This window comes from Megalopta genalis, chromosome 2 (assembly GCF_051020955.1).
Source record: "Megalopta genalis isolate 19385.01 chromosome 2, iyMegGena1_principal, whole genome shotgun sequence".
Classification (NCBI taxonomy): domain Eukaryota; kingdom Metazoa; phylum Arthropoda; class Insecta; order Hymenoptera; family Halictidae; genus Megalopta; species Megalopta genalis.
In genome coordinates, this window is record NC_135014.1 from 24587463 (window position 1) to 24611248 (window position 23786).

The 23786-nt window shown below is 39.1% G+C and overlaps 1 protein-coding gene across 45 annotated transcripts in view; it reads left to right on the forward strand.

Moving 5' to 3' along the window:
- Positions 1–23786, forward strand: part of Dscam1 (Down syndrome cell adhesion molecule 1) — a 171053-nt gene that overhangs the window by 56290 nt on the left and 90977 nt on the right. For 10 of the 45 annotated variants that reach the window (XM_076518798.1, XM_076518797.1, XM_076518828.1 and 7 more), the window contains exon 7: positions 19427–19559. The exons of 12 other annotated variants lie outside the window; for them this stretch is intronic. In XM_076518798.1, the coding sequence (XP_076374913.1) occupies positions 19427–19559 (133 nt within the window). Of the gene's footprint in view, positions 1–2698; positions 2823–5093; positions 5218–11735; positions 11860–14954; positions 15079–17491; positions 17619–19426; positions 19560–21050; positions 21175–22629; positions 22754–23786 lie in introns of all 45 variants that reach the window. 23 more of the 45 variants (XM_033470791.2, XM_076518833.1, XM_076518815.1 and 20 more) reach the window with 7 other exon arrangements.

The following is a 23786-nucleotide window of genomic DNA, read 5'->3' on the forward strand; positions in this document are numbered from 1 at the left end:
TTCTTCGTGATTAACCCGGGATTAATCCGCGATCGCTGTCAGATGCTCACACGTGCCCAGATCCGGAATCAGAATCGTGTTTCACAGCTTCGGACCTGGACGGAACATTGTAGCCGTTCATTTCGTCGACGAGGATCTACGGGGTGTTCCGCGCGAAACAGGCCACCCAAATGTCTCCTCAAATAGCGACGTTACGAAAAATATTGTACTCGATTGGCGTCAACAGACGAATACCTTGCGAAAAGTTGATCTCTCGAGATCATTTTCCTCGGAGTTGTCGAGGTCGTCGATGGGGATTTGCATACAAGTGCAGGTCTCCTTTGTTGCAGCTGACCTTATGAGTGAAATGGCAGCTGCACAATGGAACATAGCAAAATGCACTCGTATGCGGATCAACGACGACGACCTCGAAAATTCTGCGTCGCTTTCGTCTCTTGATAATGGTTCAATTCTTTGTATAATACTTTTTAAAACATCGCTATTAAAGGGGATACTTAGGTCGCCCGTTTTAAGCGGAACGCCCGGTACATCGACTTCTCATTAAAAGAAACATTCTTTGAATTCAGCAATCTTCGGATCCGCGCCGTCTCTGTCCGGGCCCGAAGCTGCCGGGGCAATTGATTCCCTGCGAGCCAGAGTGAACCGATTCGAGTTTAATTACCTTGACGATCAAGTTAAGTCCTGACTGAGTAGCTCGGAAAATCAATTGCCCACGGCCAAGTAACCACGTCGACGTACGTGTGTAATCACATTGTCCAACGAGCTCGATCTTCACTCGCCAGTGGTCGAAGTCTGCTACGGTTTTCGAAAAGAGAAGAGAAAGAGAAAGGAAATAGAAAATTGGAAAAATCAGTGAAACGATTCGTCGTCGTTGCGACAGCAAAAATTCGGATCGAGCTCGTTTGGCGAACCTGAATGCTGGGACAGGGTACCCCTGCGGGCACGCGCCACCGCCCGCCCATAATTGTTCACTCTTGGCATGATCGGTATATATCGGACAATGAGCGTCTCGGTAGACGAGAGCCGTGTGAACACGGAAATCGAACGTACGAAGATAAGATTGCGCCGACGCGACGCGATCTCCGGGCTCTGTCCTTCGCTCTCGCGTGGTAAGTTGAACGTCGTCGACGTCGTCGTCGTCGTCGAGACGGCCGAGGATGTTCGGATGCGTCCGCAGACGCTCTTCGAGCAGGTGTGCGACAGCTCCACGCACCTGCCGAGTTTTAATGACGCGTCGTCTCGCGAGTTCTCTCGAGATCTCGGCTAGATCTAATTGCGAGAGTCGGCCGGAATTCCACGTCGGAACCGTTCGCGATTCCGCAATTCCGTTCGCGACTAGGCTGCCGTTTTCTATGGACGAGCGGGGAGAGTGAAAGGGTTACGGTAGCTAAACGATCCGAACCGTTGGATATCGGTTTTGGGCGAACGCTGTTGGTAGATTGCGGATTTTTATGCATTTTTGTGCACTTTTATGCACAATAATTGACACAATTTGGAAATGATACACTGGTCTCTATTTTTACTATTGGAATAGTTTTCAGTTAGTTTTTGGTTTTTACAAATTGTATGTTATTTGGAAATTTTAGATTTTTTTGCATTTATGAGAAGTTTAGGTTGAAGACCAAGCTGTGAAGACGTCAGATCAAATTAAACGTATTGTTATAGTACTTTCGGCTTATCAGAGCAGTTCAAAGTGGAAATTCATTTTTATTTAATCCCTGTTTCTTATAATTAGTTTAGACAATTTTTATATTGCACAATGATTCGCAGTCTAGTGATCATTAATTAAAACATATCATCGCGAATCATCATTAATTTTTGTAATTACTGTTGTAAATAGACTGTGGGCTTTATGCATTTATGATTCAAATTAATAAATCAAATACGAAACTGCAAAGATCTTAGATGATCTTGAACATATTGTTGCACCGTTTTCGACTTATTAGAGTGGTTAAAAGTGGAAAAACATTTTTAATTAATTTCTGTCCCTTACAATTAGGTTAAACGATTTTTATTTTGCACAATGATCCATAATCTAGTGATTGAGGACGAAGAAAATTATATAAATGTTATACGTATGCATTTATCATAAAAATTGATAGACTGAATAGAAAAAAGTTAGTACGTTACTTAAAATTATTTAGATCGAATACAAAACAGTTAGAAAGTTACATACAATTAATTAGAACGAATACGAAACAATTAGGACGTTACGTAAAATTAATCAGATCGAATACAAAAGAATTAGAAAGTTACATAAAATTAATTGGATCGAATACAAAAGAATTAGAAAGTTACATAAAATAATTGGATCGAATACAAAACAATTAGGACATTACATAAAATTAATTAGATCGAATACAAAACAATAAGAACGTTACATAATAAACATATTATTACACTGTTTTCGATTCAGTAAAGGAGTCAAAGAGCTAGTATATTTAATAATAAAATAAAAGAAATATATTTTTACCGAATTTCTGTTTCTTGCGATTGGGTCAGGCGATTTTTATTTAGCGTAAAGATTCGCAGTCTACCTGTCAGATATTTCTGGTTCTCCGAAATTGTTCCAAGAACCGAAACCGATATCGTAACTCTGTTCAACCCTTTAATGAGGACGGCAGTGGGTCCGAACAGGGGGCCCACGTGCTTACGGAAACACGGACCCCGCAGTCACCGAGCATTCGTTGTGAAACAGAACCCGTGGGAAGCGTACGGCCAAAGTTTCCTTCGATGGACAACATAAACGGACTTTCGGCGGAGTCGAAAGCCAATTTGCCACTTCTCTGCCCCGCCCAAGGATACCCGGTACCGGTCCATAGGTACGATATCTCTAATCGCTGGACTGCGGATCTGTATGCAAAATAGGAAAGCTTTTTAAATGAAATTTTAAGAAGCTTGCGACAAATGGAAATTGTCTGTTTGCCTCCAACAATTTTCGCAAGTTGAAAGGAATGACACTAGGTTTAGCACTAGAAGGGTTTTAATTTACTTGATCAAAATAACATAAATATGTTTATGCAGATTTTTAGCAATGAAAATAACGAAAATATATTTATACGGATTTTTAGCAATAAAGATAAAAATATGTGGTATTTATTCAGATTTTCAGTAAAAAAATAAAAATATATAATATTTACTCAGATTTTTAGCAACAAAAATAATAATATATAGTATTTACTCAGATTTTTAGTAATAAAAACAAAATTATGTAGTATTCACTCAGATTTTTAGCAATAGAAATAAAAATATATACTATTTACTCAGATTTTTAGCAATAGAAATAAAAATATATAGTATTCACACAGATCTTCAGCAATAAAAATAGCAAAAATATAATTATACAGACTTATGGCAACAGAAATAACAAAAACATGTCCATACAGATTTTTAGAAATGAAAATTACAAAAATATAGCATTTATTCAGATTTCCAGCAATAAGAATAACAAACACATATTTGTGCAGATTTTTAGCAATTTACTAAAAAAACGTGTTTGCAATCTGAATGATCGTAAATTAAAAAATATCGAACACCGTGAGTCTAGTGTTAAATTCTCTGGTTCTTTCACTGTTTTATATTTCACCCCGCCATTTTTCTCGTGAATGCATGAAATCCGCAGTCTGCTAATCACTGGCAAGTGGAATGAACGAATCGGAACGCACGATCGGTGAGAAGAGTGGCCTAGAGCTGCGTGGGTGGCTGCGAGATGAGATCTGTTGGCTGATGGGGAGGAGAGAGGGTTTTCAATGAGTCTGCGAGACGGAGAACTCGGTAAAGTTTCCGATCCCACCGGCGCGGTCAGAAAATGATTCAGTGGGCTGAGACATCTGGGAGTTGTGGGCTGCGGAATCGATAAATTTAGATCTGGACGACGTAGCAGATTATTTATGCTTATGGACAATGCAATGAAGTATCCATTGTCGGGGGTTTCGAGGAGCGGTTTGTGGTTATTCCTTGTGTGGGCAACTGGATATCTAGTTTGCACGTGGCTTTGGTGATCGTTTTACGTGGATCTCCGTGGAAACGTTGAAAAATTCATCCGGACTGTATTTTTAACACAACGATAATAATCGTAGTCGACGTTTGAAATTTCAATTATATAAATCTAAATTGCAATAAATATTTAAATTATTATATTATTATATTGCATTAAATATAATTATTAATTAATTATTATTATATTATTATATTGCATTAAATATAATATATATATATATATATATATATATATATATATATATATATTATAATAATATAATAATAATTAATAATAATATAATAATATATATTTAAATATATATATATTTAATATAAGAATAAAGAATAGAATAAAAGAAAATAAGAAAAATAAAGAATAAATAATACATAAGAGAGACAAAGGTTTTTATTCTGATAATTATTTATTTATACGTCACATAGACCTCTTTACGAATTTTTTCAGATTAAAAGCTAATTATCTCCATTAAAAAGATTATAAATTATCATATTCACGCTTCCTACGCCAATGATCGATTTAAACGAAACAGAAGTCTTCGTTGATTCTCAAAGTAGAAACAATCGTTTTCGATTGTAAAATCATCGAAGAGTTAAATTTATAAAAAGTTCTCGCAATTTCTCTCGTATCAACAATTCATTGAAAAATTGTTCTTTTATATTTCACGTACGGAGATTCTGCATACGATGCTTAGAGTACCAAAAAATACCAAAGAAAGATACTGCAGCATTGTTTTGTTTTCAGATTTAACGACACTATAAATCGCAAGAACATACCGCTTTTTAATCGACTGACAAACGCGTCGATCATGTAGCGATGAAACGATCCCATCAAACTCGCGTTTAACCATGATCAATATTTCGATTAATCACGCGAACACGCTGGACACTGTTCGATCGAGTGACACTCGCGACAAACTATACCCATCGATAAAGCAATCTAATCCACGTTGAACAAAGATATCAATATTTAAGTTGCCTACGCAAGGGTAAACAAATTGCAATCGAAAGAGGTGGCAGTCGGGATGTTCCCCTCAGGGGTTACCTGTTCTTCAACTATCTAGAACCTATCCTCTATTCGGCTTGGTGTCCTTTAGAGCCGGTGGGCAGCGTTCGTCCGAAGATTCCTTCGACGGACGACATCCGTGGATTCAGGACGTCGGTGAACGGGTCTCAGGCTTTGATATGCCCTGCACAGGGGTTCCCCGTTCCCTCAAACAGGTACAGAAAACGACCTAATCGTACCTAATCGTACCTGATCGTTAAAGGTCGGCTCAGTAATTTAATAAACTGCAGAATAATTTAGTAACTTATTTGTGTACGGGCACTCTAGGATTTCCTCGAGTAGGTTGCTAAATCAATTTGGTCAAGCTGATCCATTTCGATGGATTTTTCTGGTCGATTAGGCTCCCCTCACCATTCTGTAATAGCAAACTAAACGCATTAGGCTGGTCCAGACACGATCACTAATTTAATAGAGTGGCGATTGCTGATTTAATTTAGTAACTTGTTTTGTATAGATTCTAGGATTTAATTGAGTAGGTCACACAATTTAGTCAAGCAGATCCATTTTGATTGATCTACCGTATCAATTAGGATATATATTTTCTATGCTCTAAAATATTTGCTAGGACAGTGGTGCACTGTCAAATTCACATGGAATCTGTGCAGTTGTATTTACACATCCAAGCCACAGTTTTCTGTCATCGCAGTGCGGTTGGGCAAAGTGAACATGCAAGAAAGACAATTTTATTTGCAGTAATTTTCGACTTACTTGTATAATTTTAACACCAATGGATGGCTGAGGTTTTTCCGATTAAAACGAGTCCAAACACGATGGAAATCGGACTACTTTTGTTGAAGAGCTTAATACAGGGTGTGTCTCGAAACTTGCACTTTTAAAGTAACTTCAAATCAGTTGATCTTAAGAACTTGAAAACCTTTCACAAGAATCTCTACGCAGTTTTCAGACCGTTTTTCAGAATTTTTCACGACAAGCATAGCTTAAAAATCATTCGATGACGCATGTCGCGCGACACACCCTGTAGATCGATTCTTAATTTAGTCGATCGCACTCGATTTGCCTCGTGTTTGGGCTCATTTTAATCGGGAGAATCTCAGCTATCTATATATTGTAGCTGCCGATGCTACAATTGCAAAGCTAAAGCGATAATTACTGAAAATCAATTTTTACATTGAAAAAATAATGTTTTCTCAAGCTGTATAATATTTAAAAAATATCAGTGGTCTCTCTACTAAACCACTGGTCGCGTCTGAACCGACTTATATAGAAGAAAACGCGAGAGTTCATTGTTAGGTAGACAGTATCGATGGTTGGAAACAGAAGTTTCTCTTTGATTGCATAATCAGAGCCAGTCGGCAGCGTGAGGCCGAAATTCCCGACCATCGATGACTCCAGAAGTTTCCGAACGGTCAAGGACGGCTCGGTTACCCTTCTCTGTCCCGCTCAGGGGTTCCCTACCCTCGTGTTCAAGTAAGTTCTATCTCGCTACCAAAACCCGGTCTAAGTTACGCTCTTTTTCCATCGTTCTATCGGACATCGTAACGCGCAGAACCCGTGGGAAGCGTCCGACCGAAATTCCCTTCGGTCAGCAACATTAATGGTCTGACGGTCGTTTCCAATGGAACACTGCCGCTGCTCTGTCCCGCCCAGGGCTTTCCGGTGCCAAGTCATAGGTACGGTACTGATTTTATGGAGCTGGATGCGAGTGATTTTTCAGGGTTTCTTCTGGTGAGAAGTCGTGGGTCAAAGGGCAGGTATTCTTTTGTCGAGCGAAGTTCTATGCGCTACGAGGTCATTTAACCCTTTGCACTCGAGTGGTGACCCTGAGACACCACTGAAATTGTTATACCACGTTCAAAGATATTCTTTATATTATCAAAGTATAGATTTAAAAAGTTGTTAAAAGCTGTATGAATCGCAAGACGCAATTTTGTATTCATAAAATGCGCTTTGTCATATAAAATGGAAATAATACTACAAGTCAGAAAAATTATTTTAGACTTACAGTTAGAATAGCTTCGAGTGAAGAGGGTTAATTTATCATAAAATGTAGAATATAGAATTTTCGTAAATTCTATAGAATTGTATTCAATTTGTTCTTCAGAAGTTTTGCACATCAACGACAATGGTAAAATCTACTTTCAGAATAGAAATGAGTTATTCAAGAATCGCCAGGAATTTAATAAAAAGATGCTCTTCCACTATTTCTTAACGCAGCGATAAATTTGAAAAATTAAAATCGTCGATGGTTTCATCGACGCCAAAATGTCTATCTCTTAAATTTGAGAGCACTTGTATCAACAAAATCATGCAAAAAAGACCATCGCAGACCTACGGAGACAAATGTTGGACCAAAATTCTAGTACCTTCCTCTCAAATATGATCTAAAAAGTACTTGTATCAACAAAATCATGCAAGAAAGACTATCGCAGACCTACGGAGACAAATGTTGGACCAAAATTCTAGTACCTTCCTCTCAAATATGATCTAAAAAGTACTTGTATCAACAAAATCATGCAAGAAGGACTATCGCAGACCTACGGAGACAAATGTTGGACCAAAATTCTAGTACTTTCCTCTCAAATATGATCTAAAAAGCACTTGTATCAACAAAATCATGCAAAAAAGACCATCGCAGACCTACAGAAACAAATATTCGACCGAAATTCCAGTACTTTCCTCTAGCACGTCTCAAACATGATCTAAAAATCACTTAAGAGTCGTCGTTCCCAATTTTCACCTAAATTGCCAGAAGCCATTAGACGACCAGACCGAAGCTAAATGCACATCGCGCATCAAACAGCACAATTCGCAGAACAAGTAGATCAATCTCTACTTGAAATTACATTTAATCCACGCAGCCTATTTTCTGAACGCAATCTTGCCATCGCACACTCTCAGAAATTGAGGACTCCAAAGCGTGCCCCATTAACCCCACGCAGACGCGTCATAAAGATTTCGAACATGATCACCTAAAAATAGACGTTACGCGCTTTCCTTAAATCCGAGTAAAATTCTACTCCTCTATCATCAACGTTGAAGCAAAGTTTGGCGTGCAACAAACGAGACGTTGATCGCGTTAATGCGTTTAAATACAGTATAGTCATCTATCAAGTTCTTCTGCTTTAATTTTACTTCATTTATCGATAAGAATATCCGATAGTTTTAAAAACAAATCTGTCTCTGCAGTTTCTTACATTTAATTACTGTGACCACTTCAAATGTGACCACTTCATCGCATTCTAATTGCAATTCGTTGCGATAAAAGTATTTAATTATTTCGATTATATTTTCGTCCGTTTTAATTACGCCATATAAAATTAATAAGCGAGCATTCGCCCTTTCCGCTTTCAAATCGAAGCTGTTCCAAGACGTTTCGCACCGAACGGCTCAAACACAAATTCCCTTTCTTATCAAGGAGCTAATCAGTTCCCGGGACAAGGCAGTGCTAACGAACCTCTCTGCGAAAGAAGTCAAACTGCGAAGCATTAACGGGGCTGATTGAATCCGCGACGTTCCACGGTTAACTCGACTCCGACGGTTTCGATGCCTCAATCAAAGCGGATTCATCGGCTGTCCGGCCGTCGAAGGGGTTGCGGCGCTGCGGCCAAAGGGTCCCCTGTCCCCGGTAGCAAAGCATCGGCAAGCCTCGCGAGGCTCACGAGGATCCGCGGGATCCCGGGGACGCTTTAATCCGAGCGGCTGTGCCGGGTCGCTTTCATCCGGCGAATGATTCGCAGAACCCGTGTCGAGCACGCGGCCGAAACTCTCCAGCACGATCAACTTGATTGGACTCTCGACGAAGATGAACGGGAGTTTGCCGCTTTTCTGCCCCGCCCAAGGATTTCCTGTTCCGTCCTATAGGTACGCTGGAAACTCGATGATCATCCAGGTTCACGCGATTATTAGGCCGGGAATCTGGGCCTGTTGAGTTCCCGAAAGTTTGTTAGCCTCTTTGCATCCGAGATCAAACGTCCCCGAACCGAACGGAACTCGGTTAGCCGAACTTTTCTCGCCTTTCGCGCCTCCGCAGCAACGGTTCACGCGATCTCCGCGCGACCCCAGCGGGTTCTCTGTCCCCCAACCCCATGAACTTAGGGGTGGTAACGCGATTCCGCCGATCCTGACACGCTTCTTCCATCGGGATTCTTCTCGCAGAACCTGTCGGCAGCGCCAGACCCAAGTTCCCGACCATGGATAACTCACGAGGATTCGTTTCCGGTCTCGGCCAGACCATCACGCTGCTCTGCCCTGCTCAAGGACACCCGGTACCTTCGCATAGGTGGGCCGAGTGCTTAGAATACGGTGCTGCCTCGATCGTTGTCACGTTATAGGCTCGGAAGCGTTTATGGATTAGAAACATTTTGCGCGACGATTGCAAGAATGGAGAATCGGATAAATGTTTATTTGTATTTTTAGTGATTTTATCTAGTCTGATATTCAAGTATCTAGGTCGTTTTCTTTTAAATAATAATTTCTAAGCGATCGGTTACGTTATTTAAAAAAAGGATTTATCTCGTTGATAGGGAAAGTTATGACAAAGGGTTTGTCCCGTTAATAACAAAAATTATTATTATTGTTATTATAGTAGTTCAAGCAGTTCGCACGGTTGCGGAGAAAATAGCTGTCACTTTTAAACAATTTTTTCTAAGATCCCATTGACAGATAAAGTTACAACAAAGGGTTTGTCCCGTTGGTAAATAAATTTATTATTATTATTACCATTATATTAGTTCAAAAAATTCGTACGATTGCGGAGAAAATCTCGCTTCTGAACAATTTTTTCTAAGATCCCATCTGTCGATCGAAAATGTCGATTAAAAATGATTATTAAAAGATTCGCGGTAGACGAAGCGTTAAAACAATCTTAGCGAGACTAACGCTGTTACGTTGTCCAATTATCGCGGTCTGTTAAAAGACAATAAATTGTTCGATCTGTGACGCGTCTATCTGACAAACGTGCGACAGTTATCGAGGCAGGACTGCATAACCGTAGGGTGCAAGTCGTCGAAGGTGTGATCATCGACCAGCTCCTGGTAGAGCAGAGAGGCTACCCTGTCCCGCCGTTCGATATTCACGAATCCGAACCCAATGATCACGTTTGCGTCGGGTTTCTCCTCTTCAGAGCCAGTCTCGAGCACGAAACCGAAATTCCAGATGACGGAAAACTCGCGCACGTACACGGTCCACTGCGACCGGCCGCTCACTTTGATGTGTCCGGCTCAGGCATTCCCCGTTCCAGCTTTCAGGTACTCGGAGAGACCGGCGAATTTTTAAGAATAGACTCGCTCGAGGAGGATAGCACGCGAATCGATTCTATATATGTATATGTATATATATATATATATATATATATATATATATATATATATACGATATATTCGGCTTATCAAAGAAACCAAGGACGCGGAAGGGAACGCCATCGGCGATAGCCGACGAGACTCCATTCGCAGACGCGTTTTTCCGCGTCTACTTCTTGCATCGGTAGAACGTCTCCGTCCCGGAAGACTCGGTCTCGCGAGCCAACAGATTTTTTGGCACTTTCGAACCTTTCACGGTAATTGCGGGACGCGTATTCAGGGATTTCCCGTCGATCTTGAGAATTACGGGAGTTTTGGGGGTTCGGAACTGTTCGAGGAAGTTCGAAGTCGAAGCGGGTTTTATTTGGAAGGCGATCGGAGCTTTAGGATTTGTTCCTTAATCGATCGAAGAATTATTAGTTAGCTCAGTTTTGAATTTAATTAGTTCGCAAGAATTTGCAGAAGACGATGTTCGACACGTTTTCAGCTTCTGCTGTTTAAATAGCAATTTAGATAACGATCTGTGCCTATAATGAGGATTTTAATGTATTTCTACGTGCAAGGACAATTAGGATATCAAACTCTTGTTTGTATAAAAAATGCGTCTACTAAATAGTTCATTAGAAAATTGTGTGTAGTGCAACTAAAATTTAGAGCTTCGATACTACATTTTTTAATAATCTTAATCTGAAATTTAATAATCTTATTTTTGTGAATGAAAGTTGATAAAGTCGTCGTCTTTCGCTTTGCAACCATAATCTCTTTTTACGGGGGTCAATTTTTGCTATGCAGCTGCCGCTGTTCCACATACTGGCTCTTGATCTTCTCTTAAAAAAATATAGTTCTTCGTCTAATACATCGGATTGTATGCACTTACGGCAATATTGAATAGTTCAAAGTGCACAGAGAAGGCAACGAGGCAAATAATTTAATAGCTGTGCTCTTTCTGACTCATTAAGACCTTTGTGCCCCGAAACGCCTTTAATTTCTACAACATTATTACAACTCGCAATTAATACAATTTCTATTCTTCCCAAAAATCCGCAGTCTGCTTATAAACAAACAACCAATCGCGAGGATATCCTCTGAAAATCCAAGCACCGTTCACTCGTCGAAATCCATTAAAATTCAAAGCTCCTGGAATTAATTATTCCTCGCTCTTCGCGTCGCTGCGAATTTTTCTATTAGCTTCGCCGTTCCTCGAAGCTCGTTGCAAGCACACGACAGAAATTCTCGTCGGTGACGTAACCTCGTCGTCGGCTGTCATTCGTAACGGCACTTGGTGGTGCGACGACGGTGCAACGTGCACCGTTCAACGTGCAACGTGCAACGTCCTGCCCAAGGGTTTCCCGTCCGTGGTACAGGTAACGCACAGGTGGAGCTTCATCTCGCGAATCCCCTGATCTGATCATTAGAGCCAGCATCCAGTGCTCGACCACAAATATCCGGACCGACCGACCTTCTGCGATTCAGCGCGTCTTCCACGAAGAGTGTCACCCTACTATGCCCTGCGCAAGGATTTCCGGTTCCTGTATATAGGTAGGCAGCCCGGCGAAAGCTAGCTTTTGTCTGACCGTTTGGACTCGAGACGACTGAGAGACGCTTGGAACTCGAGGGGTGTTACCATTTGACTATCTGCTTTTTGGGAATTCATGAGCATTTATGCTTCGTCTATATTTATGTATTCTTGTTGTCCTTTGAGAAAGTTACGCGATAAGAGCAATGGACGTGTTAATGCATATGTGCATATTGTAAGGAAAATATTAATTGCTGGGATCTAAATTATGCTTGGGATTGTTTCTAATTTTATTTAGCAATTTTTGTTAATATATTCTTTGAGGTATTTTTTGTAAACATGTTTCTTTTTAAATGTCTATGAAACGTGTGAGACATTCTAATTAATTATTAGAAACTAGGTATTTAAATAATGGTATTAGCATTAATATAATGCTAAATGTTATGGAATAATATTGGTATGATAATATGATAATGTCAAATTACTAGTAATATAATAATAGTATAATACTAGTAATTTAATATTATTATAGTATTAAATTACAATATTAAATATTAATATATATTATATACTATACAGTAGTTTAATATTATTACAATACTAGTGCGATGCTAGTAATTTAATATTTATTATAATACCAGTGTAATACTAGTATAATACTAGTATTAATATTATTATTGTTATAGTACTAGTAGTATAATATTATTATGATACTAGTATAATAATAGTAGCTTAATATTATTATAATACTAGTGTAATACTAATAATTGAATATTATTGCAGTACTAGTATAACACTAGTAATTTAATATTATTATAATAACAGTATAACACTAGTAGTTTAATATTATTATAATACTAATATTATAATAGCAGTTTAATATTATTATAATACTAATATTATAATAGCAGTTTAATATTATTATAATACTAATATTATAATAGCAGTTTAATATTATTATAATACTAACTAAATATACACTAAAAATACACAAAAAATAGTGTAATTTAATATTATGATAATACTAATAATGTAATATCATTGTAGCACTAGTATGATAATATAATACTAGTAATTTAATGTTATTATAATACGAGTATAATACTACTAATTTAATACTATTACATCACTAACAATACAATATATATCAACAATAAATATCACTAATAATACAATATAATACTACTATAATACCAATAATATTAGTAATTTAATATTATTATATTATTACACACCATAATAGTATTCAATTACTATATTATTATACCAGTACTATATTACTAGCAATACAATAATATTAAATTACTAGTATTAGAAGAAATATATATTATTCGTATTTAGCAGCACAAAAAATCCTTATCACAATTCAAACTAGCAGTCAAAGTACAAAGGGTTAAATTCAACGAACCATTCAAAGATAAAATCGTTCATCCAGTGAAACGGTAGCACCCCCTGAAGATGGTATTTCGGGGTCGCCGTGAAAATAGTTTGGCCAACGAAAGTTCCAAGGTTCCATCCGCGGGACCAGACTAGCAGGGGCTAGAGAAACGGCTGGCGAGTTGAGCGGGGTACCGAAGGGTGATTGTTCAGCTATGCATAGATGCTATATTGACACAGCTAGAGTACATCTACGAGCCCTGTATGGCAAAGGGGAGTCCCTATTCCAGCATATTCAAAGACTCTTGCCGCGTCGCGGCGTCCTCTTTACGCACGACCTTCGAGCCGTTCGTCTCGCGTTCTGTTTTTAGAACCCGCCTCGAGCACCAAGCCACAGTTTCCATCTGTGAACGACGTCGGATTACGCGTAACCAAAGGCACCGGGTTTTCGTTGCTTTGTCCTGCACAGGCGTTCCCAGTCGCCACGTTTAGGTAGGTCGATACGCGGCGGCTCGTGTGAAACTCTTTCGAACACAACTGTTTCAAACGTGATCGCGTTCTCCGAATCGCGGCAAATGACTCGCAGCTTTTTTTAGACGGCTGTGTGACTTGTTCGCTGGAGAAAGGTCTCCAAATTTGTTCTTTTTATGTCGCGATTGTTGAATTGAGAAATGAAAATGAAACATTAGTGTTCCTGTAGTTTTTATCCGAGCTCGGAACGAAAATTTGAACGATCTGTTTTGGAGGGAAAAATGTGTACATTTTTATGAAAAATTGTGATTAGTTCGGATGACAGATGAAACGAGAAACTCGCATTTTTCTTACTATTTTTTTGACTAAAAGATAATAGATGAGCTGTAAAAATTCGGTTCCGAATCTAAGCAAAACATTCTGTCACATATGGGTGTCAAGGCAAATAAAAAAAGGCTCGGATAAAAAAGCTGTCGCGTCCGGTGCCGCGTTAGCTACACGTGGCTGACACTAATTTTTAACTAGACTTCAAAACCCGTTTTCATTGTACGAGTTGAACTAACATTACCCACGATAAATATTAACTTTGTAGTTTCGGTTTCATCAATTAAATGATTTTGACATCGCGAAAATATTTTCGAAGGTGGTATTCGACAGTTGTTGAAAAAGTATTTTAATTTGGTCATTCTAATAAATAAATAAATAAATAAATAAATAAATAAATAATGTATATATATAATAATAAATAAATAATGTAAAAATATCGAAGTAAAAATATCGAAATTATATCAACAAGATATACCTTCGACAACACTTTCTACATTCGACGTAATGGAAAACAATCCGAGGAAAGATTAAAATTGCTCTAAATAAAAGAAAAATGCAACTTAAAATAGAAATTTTTAGGAATCGTCATCATTTCCAAAAAATCTCGAGTCATTTCGCCCGATTTGAAAACAGTTGTCTCGTTTTAAAGGGCGGCAGAACATATTCGTGAGCCACTGTATCCATCGCTTCGCAACACGGTGAAAAATAGACAAGCATCTCTCTCTCTCTCTTTCTCTCTCTCTCTCTCTCTCTCTCTCTCTCTCTCTCTCTCTCTAAACTCCATGTTTCACCCTGTCCCAGTATATTAGGCAGGCCGGCCAACTAGAATTCCTGGATGCTCTCCTCGAAACTGAAAGCGAGCACCGACGCGCGGCTCACTTTTCTCCAGCTTGTTACGTCGTTCATAGTTAGTTACACGAGAGCGTGATCATTCTCCTTGTAGAACCGGTCGGCTCCGCCAAGCCTAAGTTCTCGACCATGGACAAGAGCCGAACCTTCGAGGTCCCGGAAGCGCTGGGCGTCCCGATTCTGTGTCCAGCACAGGCGTATCCTGTCCCAGTCTTCAAGTAAGTCTGGAAGACGCGCAGGACCTCCGAACACACGATCCTCATCGTCCCCAAGATTATTATCCTTTTGTTTCTCATCGTTGTTTCACGCTGCTGGGTGAGCCATGTCGAAACGATCGCTGTACAAATGTCTCGTTGACATTGTAGCCGACTTACATAGCTGATCTATAGCTGACTATAGCTGGCTATCGCTGGCTTCGTTGGGAGCCCGAAGACGCGTGACGTGCGTCAATAAATGCGATCCTTGTATAGCCTGTGGTTGCTGTACTTGAACGTTGATCAGTCGATCGATGATCCAGCTGGGATTTAGGCGATGGGTCGCAAGATAGGCAATCGTGTTGACGATGTTAGGCTTTCTGTTGCTTCTGTGCATTTTCAAGAAGGGATTTTTTGATCTCAGAAAAGATGGATACTGATAATTACAATATTATATCCTATGCAATTACAATATTGAGCAATTAATACTAGTATTATTATTTTATTTATATTATTATTATTATCATTATTACTATTATATATATATTACACTATACTAATATATAATAATATTAATACTAATATTAGTGTAATATATATATATATATATATATATATATATATATATATATATATATTACACTAATATTAGTATTAATTGCTTAATATTGTCACGCTCTTTAAATGTTTTTTTACTGTTCTTACAACTATATTGTTTGCTGTTGAAATATATTTACTCTTAACTATATATTAAGCAATTAATATTATACGATTAAGGGTAAATATATTTAAACGGTAAACCGGTATAATTATAAAAACTAGCAGAAACTTTACTAACAAAGTGGTCGAATTGTTTGTTCGAATTTTTTAGAGGTTAGATGAGTCCGATAGTAATTACTATCATCAGATTCATTCTGTGAAGGTTAATGCAATTTTTATCGCAATCCTTAAACGTACAAAATTCCATGAATCTCGTTCCGTTTACGATAAAGATAAGCGCAGCTAACGAGGTTTCTAGTTGCCATAAAACATGCCACGATTCGGATCAGCAAAATTTAGTTATCGCGTGACGGTTCAACGGAAATTTTCTGGAACGTGAAAAAGTTATTGTCGCCTATTTAGCGCGTGGTGTGACTGTATCGCATTATAGTGTTCGATTTAGGAACTGATACACGAGGTGCCGCGCAAATGATGGCTTTTATTCCTGGCTTAGCGATTTACTAAAATATTTCTATCGTTTTTGCCAGTTTCCGATTAAAAAAGGATTATAAACCATTAATTTAAACGATTGAAAATCACTAACTTAAATGATTAAAAGTCATATTTTTGACCATTCATAATATTACAGAAACAATTAAGTGTAACAAGGTAGACACGTTTGCTAGAATTATGGCCTCATTAAATTATTTTATTTAATTATTGACTTCGTTAGAACTTTGTTACATAATGTCTGCATTCTCTCACAACGCACGAATTATATTGTCTATTTTTTTTGTGAAATCTGGGTTGAGGTGTATTTTCCACTAAAAAGACCATTAACCAACCAATTAAACCGATTAGCTGATCAATGCTCCGGTGCAGTGAACATTGGGTAGATTACAGGGTGACTCACCCTTGTGAGATGAAAAGTGAAAATGTCTTCGTTATTTATGTACAAAAGAAACTCTTCTCGATAAATATATATATAATTTGAAAAATGATTCTGGTTTTCGTATAATTTTGCATTATTCCACAATTTCTGCGCATTTAATTCAAATTTTCTATACAATACAATCTCAAGAACTGTGTCAAAAAAATGAGGGACATATTGACTCACTGTGACAGCCAAGGGTTAATAAAAAAAAATTAATACGTCTTATTAAATTTTTCTTTATTTTGTTAGTTTTTTAATAAAAATTTTTAGTATGCTCTACTCGATAAATACGAAATTAATTACGCCCGAAAACAAACCTAAGGCAAGCACCAAAGACAACCCTAAGAGCACCTCCAACGAGCCTCCACACAAATGTTTATGCATATCATTTTCCACCGCACATTCTCGAACGAAAAAATGACTACACGGTCGTTGAAAACAACACAAAATATTCCAAAAATTGAAAAAGGAACCACCTCGCGTGTCCCTCAAAAGAAAAACCGCAAAAGACACCCTATTTTTAGCGCCCCAAACTGGCTGCTAAAACCAATGCAGGCTCGTCGCGAAGACTTTCCTACAATCATAAATAAGACAGATATTTTCACTTTCCATCTTAGGTGACTCAGCCGGTGCAAGGAGTAAGATATATTTCCAGCGAGTCGCAATGCAGTCGGAGGGGGGGGGGGGGGGGCGACTGGATGAGAATCCTTTGTACACGGCTTACACCCGGGAGCCACGTAACAATAACTCCATGCGAGTTTCGCGAAAGCCCTGAAATCTCTTTTCGTTTCTCCTGTGACGCAGAACCGTTGTCGAGCTCGAAACCGAAATTAACCGCGCTGGACGTGAAATCGACGAATCCCAGAGCGATGCTCGGTACGATCACGACCCTGCTGTGCCCCGTCCAAGGATTTCCTGTGCCAGCATTCAGGTAAATTCGCAGGTGTCCATCTTGGGCTGCGAGACGACGCACAGTGGGGTTTCTTTTGTCCGATTTCGCTGGCCAAAATTATTCTCAATCAATCAAAAATGTACCTACCGATTTATTTATAGTGTTTCAACTTGGAAGAAGTAGCTATAAACGAATTAAAAAAATTGTGAGCAAATAAAAACAATTATAGACGGATGAATATAATTATGGACAAATAAAGATAACTGTAGACAAATAAAAATAATTATGAACAAAATTAAAATAACTATAGACAAATAAAAATAATTATGAACAAAATAAAAATAACTATAGACAAGTAAAAATAATTATGAACAAAATAAAAATAACTATAGACAAATAAAAATAATTATAGACAAACGAAAATAATATTACTTATAATATTTATTATAATATTTTACTTATAATATACTTATAATATTACTGGCGAATAAAAATAATTATGAACAAAATAAAAATAACTATAGTCAAATAAAAATAATTATGAAGAAATAAAATTAATTGTGATCAAAATAAAAATAACTATAGACAAATAAAAATAATTATAAGCGACTAGAATATTATGCTTATTTTTTAATGGATTCAAAACGTGCCTATTCATCATCATCATCAACATCAAAGTCTGTAATAAAAAGAAATAATACCGGTACCCTGTTTTTCACATACATGAATAAAAAAAATGATACTTTGGCCAGCTTTTCGGACCCAACGCTCCACTGTGCGCCGCGAAAACAGACTTTGCCTAGGTAATTTCGCGAGACTCCCGATCCTCTTCGGGGCGAACGAGCAGCCGCCAATGAGCAGCCTTTGTCCCGCGGCGGAGCAGTTCTTCCGTGAATAGTTTAATCGATATCGCACTCCAGCCCGGTCTTTCTTTCCCGCGAATCCGATGGTATCGTGATCCAATTGACCCGGAGTGCCGGCGAATCGATGCCGGCAATTAGCGGATAGTTATCGGAGGCCCTGTCCCAGTGACTCGGAGTCAGACGTTAAAGAGAGGTCCTCCTCGTTTTCTTCGTCTTCCTCTCCTTCTTCTTCTTCTTCTTCTTGTTATCGTAGAACCGGTGGCCAGCACTAAACCGAAATTCCCTTCGATGGAAAACTCACGCACCTATACCGCGTACACCGTGAGACAGTCTCTGCCTTTGACACTGTCTTGCCCGGCGCAGGCGTTTCCGGTTCCAGCGTTCAGGTACTATAGACACTCTTCGAAACTCCTGTTTCATCGGAATTGGAAGTTTGAGTTGCAAAAACGTACTGAATATCACTGAGTTTGAGAAGCACAGAAACTCTAAAATTATTGTTTCTATTGAAGTATCTCTGTTTTCGTATGAACAAGATGCGAACATTTTTAGAAACGTAGTCTGAACGTAAATATCATGGCTACATGTAACAATCAATAAATGTCTTCAGATAACAGTACAAAAATTACTGCATGTAACAATAGAAAAATGACTACAGATGATAATACAAAAAATAACTTCAGATAACAATACAAAACTTACTGCATGTAACAGTACAAAAATGACTATATACAGCAATACAAAAATGACTACATATAACAACAGAAAAATTACGACATGCAACAGTACAAAAATGACTGCATATAACAATACAGAAATTAACTACATATAACGACACAAAAGTGACCACATATGACAATATAAAAATGACTATACATAACAATACAAACATGACTGCACACAACAACACAGAAATGATTACACAGAACACTGCAAAAATTAGTCACGCATAACCAACATTCCGACGTATTTGATTTGCTCCGTCAGAGCCGGTGTCCAGCACAAAACCGAAATTCCCCCTGACGGAAAATTCACGCATCCTCACGACATACAGCGTCCGACCATCTCAGCCGTTGACGCTGTCCTGCCCCGCGCAGGCGTTTCCGGTTCCAGCGTTCAGGTACTTCAATCTCCGGAATAGGTTCCTAGGGCATAGACAATCTCCGCTCGATCAGCTGCGGCAATCGCGTCCTGCAATGTAATTTTGTCCGTTAGAACCGGTGTCCAGCGCGAAACCAAAGTTCACGAACGCGGACATTAAAGTGGTGAGGCCGACGCCGTCGTCCAGCCAGGTGTCGATGACTTGCCCCGCTCAAGGGTTCCCTGTTCCTGTTACACGGTCAGTGACGGACTCAAGTCCACTTATGCACCTGGACAGAATTTCGTTACCTAGGTTCTGCATCTAGCGTTTGTATACAGGTTGTCCCATAATTATGTTAACAGCCGGAAGCAGATGATTGCTGAGGTGTTTTGAAATAACTTTTTCCTCAGCGAAAATGTTCTACGAGGCTTCGTTCACGAGTTATTAACGAAAAACGGTGACCAATGAGAGGCGAGCACTCGGCTGGCGCGCGACGCCCAGTTACGCCCATTGGCTCGGCCGCCTAGCACTAGGCGAGTGGTCGCCTCTCATTGGTTAGTGTTTTTCGTTAATAACTCGTAAACGAAGTCTCAGACAAAATTTTTGCAAAGGAGAAAGTTGCTTCAAATGACCTCAGGAATCTGTATAAATCGGATCTCATTCTGTATAGATCCGTCCGTGCGATGCGACATTTTTCAAGATATAGAACTAGACATTTATTTATAGACATTTATTCATTTTCTTAATAATATTAGCAATGCAATGATATTTTCGAATTGTTCAAATGGTTTCGCTATTTTGCATTTAATCTACTCATAAAATTTGTATACAATCTGTATTCTAATTATTGTTACACGAGTCTCATTCATCTTCGTTCGGTCGTATAAACAGAGTACAAATTATGTTTCTTCGCATTTACACACGACGAAATGATCCATACGAATATCAACGTCAAGTATATTGACCAATATCCCGTTTCATTATCAATGGAAAAATGAATTATACTCGAAACTGCTACGAATAATTCACCGACATCTCGCACATTTATCGCTTCGCTGAACAAAATGCCGCGTTCTGAATGAAAAAGAAAGCCGTTTAATTCCATCGTCGCTTCTCAATCACAGTAATCGATTCTCCTGTGATCCCCAGAGCCGACGAATAGCGCGAAGCCGAAGCTACCGACGAATCGCAAAGTCGAGTTCGTGGACGCGAAGTCGTCGGCGATGGTCGGTTTGATGTGTCCGGTGCAAGGTTACCCTGTTCCACTTTCGAGGTGAGATGAAATTCGATCGTTCTCGCATGTGTCCACATGCCGCAGTATCCAGCCGTGATCGATACAATTTCCCAATCCCCTCGCCGCCCCCCGCGACCGAATCGCGTCGCGTCGCGCCGGTTTCGAATGACCGGCTCTCGGCTTTCGCGCCGAGCCCGACCCGACCATTAATTCTAATTTTCGCTCTCTCGCCGCTTCCCATCGGCCGTGGGCACCGAATCAAACGTAATTCCACCGCCTGGTGATATTTTTCCTAGAACCTGTTGGATTCAAGTCGCCCATTTTCTCCACCGACAATAGCCTCAGCAAATACGCGAGGCGCAGAGCCACGAGCGTGGTGCTCGCGTGCAGCGCTCAGGGATTCCCCGTGCCAACCACCAGGTAATCTCGCGTGACCCTCCCGAAAATATCGCGCGAACAGCCCGGTCCCGGGCTGTTTTACGATTTTCGTCCGGCAAAGCGATCGTTATCCGATCCATAATTCTAGAGCGTGGCTGGTTTCGGGCCGATTCCCGCGTAACTGATTCGTGTAAGCTCGTGATTTTCACGGGGTTCGATTGGCCGAGGGAAGTGATTAGGTCTGTGGTCTGAGGGATATTGCTTTATTTACTGGAAGCGCGTTCGCATTTGCTATCGATCAAATATGGAAGCGATAATATTAAAGATTCTGCGGTGTTTCCAGTGTTTATTAGCCGGATTGCCTATTAGGCTTGTGGAAGTTTCTTTGAAATCACTATTTTGTTGCGGTTACATTCGTCGGATTTTGCAAACGTATCTTTATTTGTCTCTGTATTTTCATATTAATTATTATGCACGTAGTCACGTTTGCTATGTGAACACCTTTAGTGGTTTTTTAACGAACACCGTAGGTAGGTGAAGTAATTTAAAATTTTAGTATTTTATTTTCTCAATGGCAATCTAGAATATTCTAAAAGGGCCTGTGTCATTAATTTCATTTTTATTTATTCATTTATTTATTGAATATAATAATGGAAGTTACACATTAGTTATAAAATTACGAAATAGGAAGAAAAATACCAAACCGAGATTAGGTGTAACAAGATAACCGCAATTCCTTAAATTAACGCGATAAATCTCCACGATAACGATAAATTTTTACTTTAAGTCTTGAGAGGAATGATTCTTGAGGGCATTTGAAGCAACTTTTTCCTTTGCGAAAATGCAATTCGAAGCTTCGTTTACGAGTTATTAACGAAAAACAGTGACCAACGAGAGGCGAGCTGAGTGGCTCCGCCCAGTTCCGCTGATTGGGTCGGCCGCCTCGCGCCAACTGTTCTCGCTTCTCATTGGTCACCGTTTTCCATTAATAACTCATAAACGAAGCTTCGAACTGCATTTTCGCAAAGGAAAAAGTTACTTCAAATAATCTCAGTAATCACCCAGTCCAAGTGTTAACATAATTATGCAACTATGATGACTCGTTACTATTACCATCAACACAAATTGAATTACACGAGAATTCCGTGAAAGCTCGCGAGACTCTTCCCCCTTCGCGCGGGCAGTGTGACTCGTCCCCATCACGTGTCAGATCTATTTCCCGAGTTTCCATATTGTTTTCCGTAGAACCGGTCGGACTCAAGTCGCCGAAATTCTCCAACGACCTTAGCCTAAGCGCATACTCGAGGCGAAACGGCGCGAGCGTGGTGCTTACGTGCAACGCTCAGGGATTCCCCGTGCCAACCACCAGGTAACACCGTCGCTTTAACGATATTCCGAGGAGTTCGCGAATCCGATTATGCGCCCGGCGAGCGCGACTGTCCTAACGCGATGAACTATTCGAGAATCGTTTCTCGAGTGTTGTTACGTATTCCGTAGAACCGGTCGGGCTGAAGTCGCCGATTTTCTCCAACGACGATAGCCTGAGCAAATACGCGAGGCGAAAGGGCACGAGCGTGGTGTTAGCGTGCAGCGCTCAGGGATTCCCCGTGCCAACCACCAGGTAAATCTATCCGCGGGTCGCTTTCAGCGGGCGCAACGCTATTGGAGCCGTGACAAGTCGATTTATCGCAATATCGAACGCGGTCCCGGTCTTTCGAAAATTTTAGAAAAATTCGTTTGGAATTTCGGCATATTTGTGGTTAGATGATCATGGCAGTTGTAGCAATTGTGATGGCAGGGGATGGTGTCGAAGCGACGCAGTAAATTCTCCCTAATTTTCCTTCGTGAACAGAAATGGACAATTTGGGAAGAGAAGATACGATTATTCGATTATACGATTATTATAAAAATTACTATAACTAATACTATAATTATTATTACTATATTATTTACTATTGTAGTATAGTAAGTGATGTACTATGTTTACTTGCTATATTTAATTAATGACTAATGTACAATTATAAAAACGAGGTGCAAGGCTCGAATAATCGTATCTCCTCTTCCCAAATTGTCCACTTTTGTTTCCAAGCCGAAGAAAAATTGCAGAGAATTTACTGTAATGGGGATTTTATGTATTCGTAGCAGAAATTGTTAAATGAAAAACAAGGTAATGAGGCAGAAGAAAATTTGTAGACGGTTCTCTAAAAATTAAAGACCAGCAAGTATTAATATATTTTAAGAAATTGTTCAGAATTTACAATATTCTCATCCGCAAAATCCATAAAATTATTTAGATTACCATAATGCAACAGGTTATCTTGAAATTATTATTTAAAAGACAATTATCGAGTTTCTCTTGGGCACAGTTCAGACATTGAAGAATCTATTAAATGTATATTAAATATATGTTAAATATATATTAAATAATAATAAATATATATATATATATATTTCCAGTAAATATAGTGTTAACAGCAAATGCATATTTTTATCTAAGTCCTCTTTCGTACAATCAACAAGGAAAATTTTTATTTCGCATAAAGATCCACAGTGCAGTGACATTGGCGTAATTAAATCAATTTTTGGGGAGAAGTAGATCTTGCAACATTAGTAGTACCATTTTTTTCACGGTTACAATTATTAGAACGTTTCTG